General features: G+C 45.3%; 1 protein-coding gene across 5 annotated transcripts in view; it reads left to right on the forward strand.

The window, feature by feature from the left end:
- The window catches only part of WDR37 (WD repeat domain 37), an 84,067-nt gene that overhangs the window by 47,730 nt on the left and 23,738 nt on the right, over positions 1-12,599 (forward strand). For 3 of the 5 annotated variants that reach the window (XM_063099839.1, XM_063099838.1, XM_063099841.1), the window contains 2 exons: positions 1,205-1,445; positions 2,588-2,729. In XM_063099839.1, coding sequence (XP_062955909.1) covers positions 1,205-1,445; positions 2,588-2,729 — 383 coding nt within the window. Of the gene's footprint in view, positions 1-1,204; positions 1,446-2,587; positions 2,730-4,686; positions 4,733-12,599 lie in introns of those variants that run through there. The other 2 variants (XM_063099842.1, XM_063099840.1) reach the window with 2 other exon arrangements.

Raw genomic sequence — 12,599 nt, forward strand, 5'->3', positions numbered from 1 at the left:
CTGGAGGAGATGGAAGCACCCGAGTGGGCTATCATCTCCTCCCTCCCCTAGCACATCCATGCAGGCACCGCTGTGCTGCAGTCGTGGGTGTGATCCTTGCCTGCCATTGGGTCCTGTCCCCTCTCCTCCTGCATGGATTCCCTCTGTCCTATATCACAGAATGTTCCTCTTTCTCTGTCCTTCCCAACAGCACCTGCCCTGCAGACCATACCAGCCTTAGTCCCACGGCCTGGCCAGAGCCACCTCCTCGGACTATCACCTGCACTCCTTCCCCTCCCGAGACACACTCCTCTCCTTTTGGGCCAGCTTCATGTCCCTGCCGCTGTGCTGAGCCCTGGTCATCAGCATCCTTTCCATGTACCCCACCCAGCGGACACTCTCAGGATGCTTCCTGGGCTGCTTCTCTGTGCCATTTGTCACTGTGGCTTTCCCTCCATCACACAACTCTTCTTTCCCCTTTTCTTCCTTCCTCTCACGTCTTGTTGGCTCTCTCCTCCTCCCGACACCTGCCCTCCCCTTGCCTGTGGGTCTCCTTCTGGCCCTCTGCCCTCTCCTCCCTGACTTCTCTGTACATCTCATGTCAGACAGGTGTCATCTGCCTTCTATGCAGTGTAACTGGTATGCTGGTCTGGGGGCCGGCACATTGTAAGCACCTGATAAATATTTGTTGAATGAATAAACATTTTTGTACAGAGCTGAAGCCGGAGCTATTATCTTTTTATTTTATCCTTGGCTTTTGACAAAAGACTTCATTGATATTGTAGAAAAATAAAATGGACTCTTATTATAGCTGTAGAATTCTAAGTATATATTAAACAGGCTGCTGAGGATTGAAATGCTTCTTTTTTTATTGTGATAAATTACTGACTTTCAATTTTGTTTGTTTAGCTTTCTATTACATCTGTACTGTTAAGTGGTGAAAACATAAAATGTTGAAAATTACGTTATTTGCTATTTCATTTATTAAGGGAAATTAATTGTAGCTCATTTGACATAATAGAGGCCTTAATTTTTTTTCTTATATTTAGCCTGGGTTTTAGCCAAGTAGATAGTCATAAAGTTGATAAGCACTGATTGAGTACCAGTTATGTACCAGACGCTGCGCTCGTACTGGTTATAATGATGAATAAGTCCTGGAAAGGTAAATGGGAACAGTTTGATTGTGTCCCCAGGAAATTTCTCTCTTTTCTAACCCTGACTTTAGCAGCAGATGTCTGGAGAGGATGAAGTAGAATGCTCTGACAAGGACGAGCCTGATGCTGATGGAGACACGTCCAGCGACTGCCCCACCATCCGGGTCCCACTGACAGCACTCAGGAGCCACCAGGGGGTGGTCATAGCTGCTGACTGGCTGGTCGGGGGCAAGCAGACTGTCACGGCCTCCTGGGACAGGACAGCCAACCTGTATGACGTGGAGACGTCTGAACTTGTGCATTCTCTGACAGGTGCCTCCCGCCTTTCGGTTTGTGCTTGTGTGTGTAGGTCCTCTCTGGCAGATTACTTCTTGGCCAGAATTATTTTTAGTTCTTCTGGCTCTTTGGTTGTAAGTTTTGGCGATCCTTTCTAATTATATAATAATTATAATATAACTGTATTGGTAGTTAAATTCATCTTTAGGGAATTTAATTGTAGCATGTAGTATCTAGATGGTTAAAATATGGTTGTGGTATATTAGCTTTCTCTTGCTCTGTAACAGATCTCCACAAACTTAGTGGCTTAAAACAACAGGAATTTACTACCTAGTGATTTCCAGAGTTGGGGTTTCTGGGTCCTGGTAATGGGAACTCACTGAGGTTTGTGGTCCTCCCCTGAGCTTACTGATTGTTGGAAGAGTCCATTTCCTTGGGTGTGTGACTGAGGCCTTCACTTTCCTGCTAGCTGGCGGCCCCTCAAGACACCTTTCACCACGTACAGTTTGCCTTCCCCCAGGCCAAAGGGAACATGTGCCTCTGCTGCTCTGAGTTCTCCGACTTCTGGGAGGGCCTGGACCCTTTTAAAAGGCCCACCTGGTCAGGCCACTTGGGACAATCTTCCTTTTAATTAACTCAAAGTCAACTGATTTAGGGACCCTAATTACATCTGCAAAGTTCTTTTTGTCTTAAAATGTATCATAATTACCAGAGATCTCATCTTGTTTACAGGTTCTGCCCAAATGCAAGGAAAGGACGTCACATAGGGCATGTACCCTGGGACTGGGGTCTCGGGGCCGTTTGAGGATTCTGCCTACCAGAGTTTTACAAATGTGTCAGGAAAATTGCATTTCCTAATTGAGTGTTAAGATTGTGTTTTACTGAGGGCCCACAGTATTATGTTATAAGAAGTTATTCTGGAGGTGAAGAATTAAGATTTGAGTTGTTTGTGCACTCAGCCTGTAGGTTACACATACTCCTAGTTCCCTGCTCCCTTTAAAAGGATGACTGAAAGCACTTCCAGCTTGTTAGGAAAAACGTGTCCCACTGTGACTCCACCTGTTATTCAGTGATTCCTTTAGGTTCATCTCTCTATTGGGTTTCCTGTGTTTTTAGGAAGCCCTCTTGTTGTGGCTCTGCTGCGGGTGACCTTGCGTTTCTGTCATCTTTGGCTTCAGGGCACGACCAGGAGCTAACGCACTGTTGCACACACCCCACCCAGCGGCTTGTGGTGACCTCCTCCCGTGACACGACTTTCCGTCTCTGGGACTTCAGGGACCCTTCTATCCACTCCGTGAATGTTTTCCAGGGACACACAGAGTGAGTCACAGTTGATCAGAGATTTGTTTGTAACTATTCATGGAGCAAGTTTTGTGGTTGACATTAAAACTGAATTCTAATCTTAATTTTCAGTATTACCAACTCTACTATCTTTCAAAATAGCGCTTATTTTCCTAAACATTTATGACATTTTGGAGATTTCAGAAGAGTTAGGAGGTTAAGAGAAGACTCTGATGTTCTCTGAACAAGTTGGGTGGGGATAGGTGGGGGGATCAAAAGCACTCCAGGCCCACGAGAGGACCCCACTGGAGCTGTTCTCAGCCACTCTCCTTATCTTCCTGGGTTTTCTTTGTCTAGTTTTTGTTACTACAAGCGTTTGCAAAGGCACATTTTGGGAGAAAGTGCACACACACACGTGCACACGCATGCAGACGTGGCCTCTCGCTCTAGCATGTCCCTCTCTGCTTGGGTTTCCGTCAGAGCTCAAGCATAAGCATCTCCTAACAGAACACCTTATTTCTTTCCACAAACGTGTTCTTCTCCCAGTCTGACCCTTCTCAACAGATGACGAGACTATCTGCCCAGTTACTCACACCACAGACTTTGAAATATTTCTTGGTTGTTCTCTTTTATCACCATCCCCCATACTATCCCCTGTCTAGTCCACGAGCAAGACGCCTGTCCAGTCGCATCTGCATGGCACAGACCTGGGTGGTAGTGCTTGGCCTGCCTGATGCCTCAAGTCCAGAGAGCACCTGCCCACAGTGGCTCTCAGAGACTGTTTTTTAAATGAGTAAAATACTTGTTTATTTGGCTATTCCAAAATAATGAAAATCTGTTTTTTGTGTTTAACATTAGATACTAAGTTTTAGATTCAGTGTCAAATGTTAGTAAAATGCTTAAATGGAAGAGAGGACCAAGTTTGTTAAGAAGCTTGAGACTTGAATCTGGGGGCTGGCAGCAGTTGCGATGCATGGTGAGGTCCTCGTGTGTGACTGGTCTGTTATGGGAGCTTCACACATGTCTTATGATGTTGTCCTGACATACGTAGGCATTTATTCCAGTAGCTGGGTTGACAGTAGCCACAACAACAGAAACCCCTCAGTTCTCAACAGTTGAGCACGTACAGTGTTGTCTCCTTTTGGGGCACCAGTGTTCCAGTTCTAAGGGTGTTTCAACAATAAATTTCTCATTGTCTCTTGGCTGTGAGATGTAGGGAGTGCTGGTGTTATGTTTAAATGTTTAATTCGTGGTGCATTTGTGCAGCTGGTGGGTACATGAAATAATACTTTCAAAAAGATACACTTAAGAGGAGTATGTAACTGGTTATGAAAGAGTTCTTGTAATTTAATATGGACCTATGAATACAGTTTCTTAGGGTTGTGTTGTTTTAATGGAATCAGATACAGGCTCAGTGTAAGTGTGGAGTGTGTAATTCACACCAGGTAGCACTGCCACCCAGGTCTTCTCAGATGCAGGTTGATGCCCATGTTCACTTCAGCCATGGGGATAAGGGGACATTTTAGTGAGAACAGTATGTATGCACAAGAACTGTTCTATTCAGATTACTTACTTTTTCTCTTTCTTGCTTGAATTAATGTGAACTAGCATATTTTGTTGATGTGTACATCCAAAAATAAGTTTTGAAGTGTTCTTTCTTTGGTACTAATTTCCTTGCTGTAAGTGTCAGAGAAGGGGAAGTTTTAACTTTTTTAAACCTTTCTGAATGGGTGGGACTTGCGAGGAACCACAAGGCTGGATTTGCTTAAGGGCCTCCTTCCCTCCCTTCAGGCCACTTGTGCAGGTTCAGGATGTGGTCAGCAGATGGAGCTGCAGGAGCCTTTATTGAACAGGAAGTATTTCATACTAATATTAGATCAGCAGCAAGCCTCTAGAAATACCTCTAATTTAGAAAAGCAGGACATGAGGCATTTTTCAAGGTTTCAGTTGTGGAATCTTCATAGTTAATAACTATTGCTTTTTGTCTCTGTCATAGGTTCTCTAGGGTTGAGCCTGTATGAAAATTAAACCTACAGAGTGCATTATCTTTGCAAATGTACAGATGTGTGTCCACGCCCAAGCCTGCTTTTCTTATAAGCAAACATGAGGGTTATGAGCAATGCTGTCCTGTCACTCCTCAGGTTGTCCTGAGTGTGGCTTATCAGAGTAAACCCTGGTCTCCTGCCCTCCCCTGTCACACCGCTCTGATGGATCCTCCCCTCTGGTGGCTCTTCTGCAGTGTTCCACAGCATCCTCGTGACACTGTGAGCCCCTGTCCACTGTGCATCCTCAGGTCCACAGCACAGTCTTCTGGTCTCATGAGTGACTGTTGGTTTTCCAGGACATGCACTTTGTACCCAGTTCTGTTCCTGAACATTAAAGCGGAACTCAGACATGCAGTTAGAAGTTTGCTGTTTTTGTTGGTGCAGCCCTGAAAAGTTGTTTGTAAAGTGTTTCTTAGTGAATCATTTCTTAAACAGAGGTAGTATTTCTTAAACATACGGGACTACAAAAACCCTTTCTCATGTAATTCATATTAACATGATATGGAACACACTTTAAAATTTTATTTTAGGGCCGAGCCCGTGGAGCACTCGGGAGAGTGCGGCGCTGGGAGCGCGGTGACGCTCCCGCCGCGGGTTCGGATCCTATATAGGAATGGCCGGTGCACTCACTGGCTGAGTACCGGTCATGAGAAAGACAAAAAAAAAAAAAAAAAAAAAAGAAATTTTATTTTAGGGAGTGTTTTTAATTACAGGAACTCAGCATAAATTCTTTACTAAGGTATATTTGAATCTAATGTTTTATAACATGAATGATTCATTTAACTGTCAGTTAATTTGAATTTCTGTATATTGGATTTTTTTAAGGCAAGATGTAGCTATATAGGCTTCAAGACTGTTGGCCCAGTTTTTGTAATCTAGTTTCTGTAGGAGCTGGGAGAGAGATTTACCCCTTCTCCCTTTTTTCTCTTACTGTTATCCCTGAACTTTTACAAGGATCTATGCCTTTTTGAAAAACTAGAGTTTGAGATATAATACTTTACTGTAAGATAAATTCTATCCAAGTGGGTCCCCTTGAAATTTGTACTGTCATTATCTTTGCTGGGTTGAGAGAAAGCCTTGATGTAAGCTGTGTTTAAGGCTTTTGTTGTACGTTTTTAGAAAGGACTAATAAGCCTTTTTCTTTTTTGATGTGTTACATTTATTTTCACTCTGTATTATGACAATTTCTTCATTATAACAGGAATTTTACCATAACAGTATTTGCTCAGTATAACTGTGTGCCTGTTATTATTTGACTAGTTCTTAGCAGCCCAATGTGTACTGATTTATACGAAAAGTAATTTCAAATACTCTATATAACATTGTTTTCCTAATACCAGGGATGCAAAATTGTAGCATGTGTTGTTCTTGGGAATAATAGAAATGTTCAGTTAGAAAGATTTGGAATGTGTGGCGTAATCCTGCCAACTACACCAATTGTAGACCTAGGGCTAGGGTCTGAAGCTCACAGACCCCTCGAGCTCATTCACAAACCCTTCACACGCAGGTCTATAGCTAGGTAACCAGCAAAAATGTCCTTGGAGCCTTGGTTGAAGAAGGAATAGTCTTTATTCAGCACACACCACTGTGAGCTAGGCATACCAAGAGAAACTCAGAAACTCCACCGCTACTGGCAAAGTCCAAAGAAAAACTGAAACTGAGCAGCTGCCAGTGGAGTAAACATGCTCTATTGTTAGATGTGAGCTTTCTGCCGCCAGCCTGCTTCACAAAGTGCAGAACACAAAATAGCTACAAAACTAAAAAGATACATTGGTGCACATGCATACTAACTCCACCCACATACAACTTGTTTATAAGAAATGTCCAGGGAGCCTGACTAAATTATCCTATTTTCCCCACAATCCACCCCTTAGGGTCCCTCACCATACAATCTACATGTTAAAAATCTTCTGCGATGTTCCCTTAGTGAGGATAAATGACCTGTTTATTTATACAACCTATTGTCTGTTCGATATGCCTTAATGTTTGTCCTATAGTTCTGTCCTTTAGCTGCACATGTCTGGTTAGTAGTTATCATTGGTGTGATTTTCCATGGGAATCCTGTAGTCATACTGATTTGAAGTTCAGTGCATATTCAGTAGATGATCACACCAATGTATGTATGTACTCAGTCGACTCTGGTGCAGTGCCCACAGCCAGAACACTATGGGCAAAAAGACAGAAGGGTTATTGGTACCAACAGGGGAAGTTTTTGCCCCTCTGGTAAGATACATGCCAGTTTGCCATCCTGAGAAAGAATGGTTGCAGGAATAGGTATCTTACCTGGTTTATGATACCATACTTTTATCTGCTGACACTGTGGGATCTATAGGTTCTACATGTAACAGTACAGGGGAACTCATAACTGGCCATAATGATAATACAAATGTGCCCTTTAGAATAGAGCACTTATCTGTTCCAGGCCATGTTACCTTTACTCGAGGAGGGCAGGCACTTGTCACCCAAGGTGAAACTTGCAAGCCTTCCTCTAATCCTTTTACCCAAGGCCCTATTAAGCCAACCCAGTGTAAATGGGTGCTTTTATTCTTCAAGGCCATTCCCATTGTACTGTCTGTCCCTGTTGCAAACAGGTTGGGGCTGGTAAGAGAATATTTCCATTCTTACCATATCCTGGCCTCAAAAGCTCATCTTTAGTAGTGACTTGCAGTTGTATAGGTGCTGCAGCCCTATACAACTGATCTTCCACTGGAGAGGGCCTGCCCTTGCGGGGTCTCTCATTTAGAATCCTTACTGTCAGCCATAACCACTCTGTCCACCCCTTCAGGGATGGGGGTTGGGCAGATAGCCTTAGTCCCTTTTTTAAAAGGCCATTGTACCATTCAATCATTCCCACTGCTTGGGGATGATATGGCACATGTAACTTTCACTGAATGGACAACTGGGAGGCCCACCTCTGAACCCTGTGTCCAGTAAAGTGGGTTCCATTATCACTCTCTATGACTACAGGCCGGCCATACATAGCAGTAAGGCTATTCGATGCCTTCACAGTGTTTACCTGGTCTGGGGTCTTACAAGGCCATATGAACAGAAGACCGGTAGCTGTATCAACAGCTGTGAAGATATATCTGAAATTCTCCGACCTTGGCAGTGGTCCGACTAAGTCCACCTGCCATTGAGTCAGGGGCACCCTTCCTTGAGTTATTTGCCCATCTGTATGGGTCCTCCACTGGGGGTGTGGACTGTCTTGAGCACACACTGGACAAGCACGACAGGCATTCACTACATCTTCCCATTTTATAGGCAGGGCCCGTCTTTGAGCTGCCATCCACATGGTTTTACTGCCAGCATGCTGCATTCATCAGTGTAACCACTGGGCTACATTAGTAGCTGGAGCTCTAGCCATCTTACCTTAGCAAAGGCATTGGCTTCATCATTTCCTGGACTGGCTAAGGGGAAGTGTCCTGTGACAAGGGAAAGAGTTACTTCTTTCTAATGTCCCTGTTCCCATAACTCTTGCCGCATGGCTTGTCCTCACAGGAGTCAGTGGCCTACCATCCACCATTGATATTTCCAAGTAGAGATACAAAGGGTTAAACTTTTGAACACAGCCTAGCTGTCAATACAGATGGTTAATGGCCCAGGCTCATTTTTTATCACCATCCATACTACTCTCAGTTCAGCCCATTGACTGCTTTGCCCTGTGCTGTTTTCATACCACATGGTATCTTTTGAGGGCTGGACAGCAACAGCTGTCCACGATGCTGAAGGTCCCCTGCTAGAGCCATCTGTATACCAAGTTTACTCTGGGATAAGTCCCTCTCCCGCATGGAAAGGTGTAACCTCCACCTCCAGGGGTAACAGTTGTGTCAAAGTTTCCTCCACAACCTCTACTGGGCCTAGCACAATTTACAGCTCTTTGGACAGAGGACTCATTGACACAGTGCTCCTTTGTTCTATATATGCTCCCTATTTAGACAGAGTGGGAGTCTGAGCTATACCCGTTTTAGGGTTGGTGGCCCATATGCGCAGACAACCTGTTATGGCGTATGTCGTCCTTACTAGGACTTTGGCAGTTCCTGTGATAGCTTCAGTGGCTATCAAGGCAGAATACACAGCTGCTAACTGCTTTTCTATTAGGGTGTAACGCACTTCAGCACCTTTCCAGAGCTGAGACCAGAATCCCACAGGTGTGTGGAATCGGTCTTGTCTCTGCCACAAACCCCATCCTAACCCCTCGTGGGTTATATGTACATCTAACTCAAAAGGCTTAGTGGGATCAACCTCTTATAAAGCCTGCACTTGCTGTTTTGCCCTTTTTGTAGCCTGGTAAGCTTGTTCTACTTCCTCAGTCCAATCCCAGGGGGCTCCTTTCTTTGTTAATGCATACAGTGGTCGTGCCATTTGGGCCATATGGGGTACAACAGCTCTCTAATACCCCAGAAATCCCAAATATGTCTGTAGCTGAGCAACGGTTGTGGATTGAGGGTATGCCTGTATCTTGTCTATAATAACTTCTGGGATGACTCTTGTCTTACCTGACCAGACCACTCGCAGGAATTTGACTGACAGCCCAGGTCCTTGCACTTTGTGTTCACAGCCTACCCACATTGTTCCAAATGACTTAGCAGCGTTGGAGCTGCCTAGGTTAAATCTGTAAGAGAATCAGAAGTTAATAACACATGATCAGTGTAGTGAAACATTGTAACCGTGCTGGGCCTAGTCCACTTGGCTAGGTCCCCAGCCAACAAACCATGACAGATGGTTAGGCTATGCAGATAACGTTGGGGCAATACTTGAAAGGTCCACTCTCTCCTTTCCCACGTGAAGGTGAACTGATCTTGGCTATCAGCTGAGATCGGAATGGAGAAAAAAGCATTTGCAAGGTCCAATACATAATGATAAGTCCCCAGCTGAGTTGTCAGCTGATCCATCAAGTTGTGAACTGAAGGCACAGCTGCATGCAAAGGAGGCATTACTTTGTTCAGTTCTCAGTAATCTACAGTCATTCTCCAGGTACCATCAGGAGATACCTGGCCATACTGGAGCATTAAATGGGCTCTGAGCTGGACGAATAATGCCAACTTTCTCTAATTCCAATATAGTGGCACTTATCTCTGCATGTCCTCCTGGTAGGTGATACTGCTTTACATTAACTGCATGTCTTGGCTTGGGTAACACCTGTGGGTCATGTTTAGCATATCCTTGTAACATAGGCTTTACTGTCCGTATCTGCAGCCAAAACTCTCCAAATGTTGTTTGCAGGTACAAACTATAAAGTACATCCATACCCAAGATGTATTCAGCTACAGGGGATATATGTACAGTGAATACACGAGGGGTTGATCTTCCTATGCCCAATGGCAATGACACGGCTTTGACCTCAACAGTATGTTCTCCATAGCCATCTATATGAACTGTGGCCCCTGGAAACTTATCTGGATTGCCATGTATCAGGCTACATTCTGCACCTGTATCCATCAATGCCAAAACACGCTGCACATCTGTCCTCGACCAGTATATTGCCAGTTCATCATGAGGCCTCTGGTCCTTGCCTGCCCCCAAAAGATGAGTACCTTGGCCTGCTCCCTATTCAACTCTGAACACTTCGTCCGCCTCCTTGGGAACAACCAAAAAGTCCTTTAAATCCACTGAACGTACCTTGCTACCTGTTTCTGGATGTTTAGTGAAGAAACGTTGTTCAGGGCTCAATTGCTGCCATAAGGCAAACAGAACTGCATTTGGCTGCTGGTCAGTTTTCTTTTTATCAACCTCTGCTGCAAGCAAGTCAAGCCACGTCTGCCTATGGCTAGTCTTGCTTGGTCCCTTTGGGATAAAGTATTTCTTTGGGGTTTGGTCTTAGCCACCTTTTGGACCCCTTTTGCTTATCTCCTCTCCTCTACTTCACCCAAGCTAGCTATCGTGGTTGTTACCTCATGTATAGGACAACCAATGTGTGGGGCCAGTATGGCCATCAGTGACCCAAAGAACATTGATGGGGCATTCTGCAGCACTATGTCTCTCATGCTGCCAATAAAATTTTCATCGTCCGGGCCACAAGTGTTCACATTAAACGTGGACTGCCACATCCCCAGCTCTCGAATTATTTGAACTAACTCAGCATACGTTTGCCATTTGCTAACAATCTTGGGCAGTTCTCCAGCATTTGCCCACATGGTTCGGGCAGCTGCATTCACCCATTCCATTAAGGAGTAATTACCTGGCCCTTGTGCGTACCTGCGGCTATTCTGCAGCCGCTGCCTCAGGGATGGGCGCATGGTGATGGAGGCCAATTTTTCCATCTCCTCACCAGAGCACATCACATTATCCACCCCTAGGTCCCATAACTGCAACAGCCAAGCAGCCAGCGGCTCCCCCTCTTTCTGCCAAAACTGTCTCCCCAAGTCAACTAACTCAACCTGGGTATATGGGACATAGGTGGTAAATTGGGTCACCTGTGGATTGCCCACTGTTTGTCCGCCTGGTCCCATAGGCTGCTTGTGTTTCACTTTCTGGTGCATGACACGTCCTGCCTGGGGAAGCATGGTCTCCCCCAACTCACCCACTGGGTTTGTCATCTTCCCTGGTGTGAGAAGCTGGAGTGGCCAGTCGCTGCATGTCATCCTCCAGGACATATATCTGTGCCTCCAACAACTCTGCTTTCCACTTCGAATCTGCCAGTAGCTGCACGTCATCTGCCAACAACTCTGCTTTCCACTTCAAATCCTGATAAGTTTGCAGCAGAGTGACCAGCAGCCAGGCTCTGTTCAGCAGAAAAGTGGCCACTGGGCACCACACACTCAAGGACAGCCACATTCCCTCCCCCTCCCAAGGGGTTTTCCACTGTAGTGCCTCATCTATGCTGACTTGCAGTGCAGTGAGCAGCAACCAGATCCCGGTCAACAGGAAAGTGGCCACAGGGCACAGCATGTTCAAAAGCAGCCACATTTCCTCCTTCTCCAAGGGCTTCTTGGCTCCTGTATCTGCTCAGAATCCTGCACCGACTACACCAGTTTTGGTGTAATCCTGCTGACTACGCCAATTGTAGAGCTAGGGCTAGGGTCTGAAGCTCACAGACCCCTCGAGCTCATTCACAAACCCTTCACATACAGGTCTGTGAGCTAGGTAACCAGCAAAATGTCCTTGGAGCCTTGGTTGAAGAAGGAATAGTCTTTATTCAGCACACACCACTATGAGCTAGGCATACCAAGAGAAACTCAGAAACTCTACTGCTACCGGCAAAGTCCAAAGAAAAACTGAAACTGAGCAGCTGCCAGCAGAGTAAACATGCTCTATTGTTAGATGTGAGCTCTCTGCCGCCAGCCTGCTTCACAAAGTGCAGAACACACAATAGCTACAAAACTAAAAATATACATTGGTGCACATGCACACTAACTCCACCCACACACAACTTGTTTATAAGAAATGTCCAGGGAGCCTGACTCAATTATTCTATTTTCCCCACAATAAGTTACAGAAATTTCAGCTGTTGACAGTTTCTCATGTATTTCTGTCCTAATCATTAAGAGGTGGAACCGACATTCAGTTCTTTTTACCTGAAATAAACTAAATCCTCATCTGTCCATGTGCTTTTTGCCTGACGGTGTAATTCAGTGCACCTAGCTGACTGTTGCAAAGCCTCACCCTTTTCTCGCCACTGCGCCCTCCACACACCTAAGTGGACTGGGTTCAGCACAAAGTCCGCTCCAGCGTGCCTCTCCCTGTCCTGTGAGGCTGTGGATGCATGTGCTTGTTTGCAAGAGGCTTATTGTCATAGCGTTTATTTTCAGGTAAAGTCCACTAACTGTCCTTTGTAAGGAGCGGTAGATGCCCATTTAGATTGTCCTCCAACAGGAGGCCCAGCATCCCCCACGCTGGGTGGAGTTTTCTCCCCTCTCGTCCCCAT

This window comes from Cynocephalus volans, chromosome 6 (assembly GCF_027409185.1).
Source record: "Cynocephalus volans isolate mCynVol1 chromosome 6, mCynVol1.pri, whole genome shotgun sequence".
Classification (NCBI taxonomy): Eukaryota; Metazoa; Chordata; class Mammalia; order Dermoptera; family Cynocephalidae; genus Cynocephalus; species Cynocephalus volans.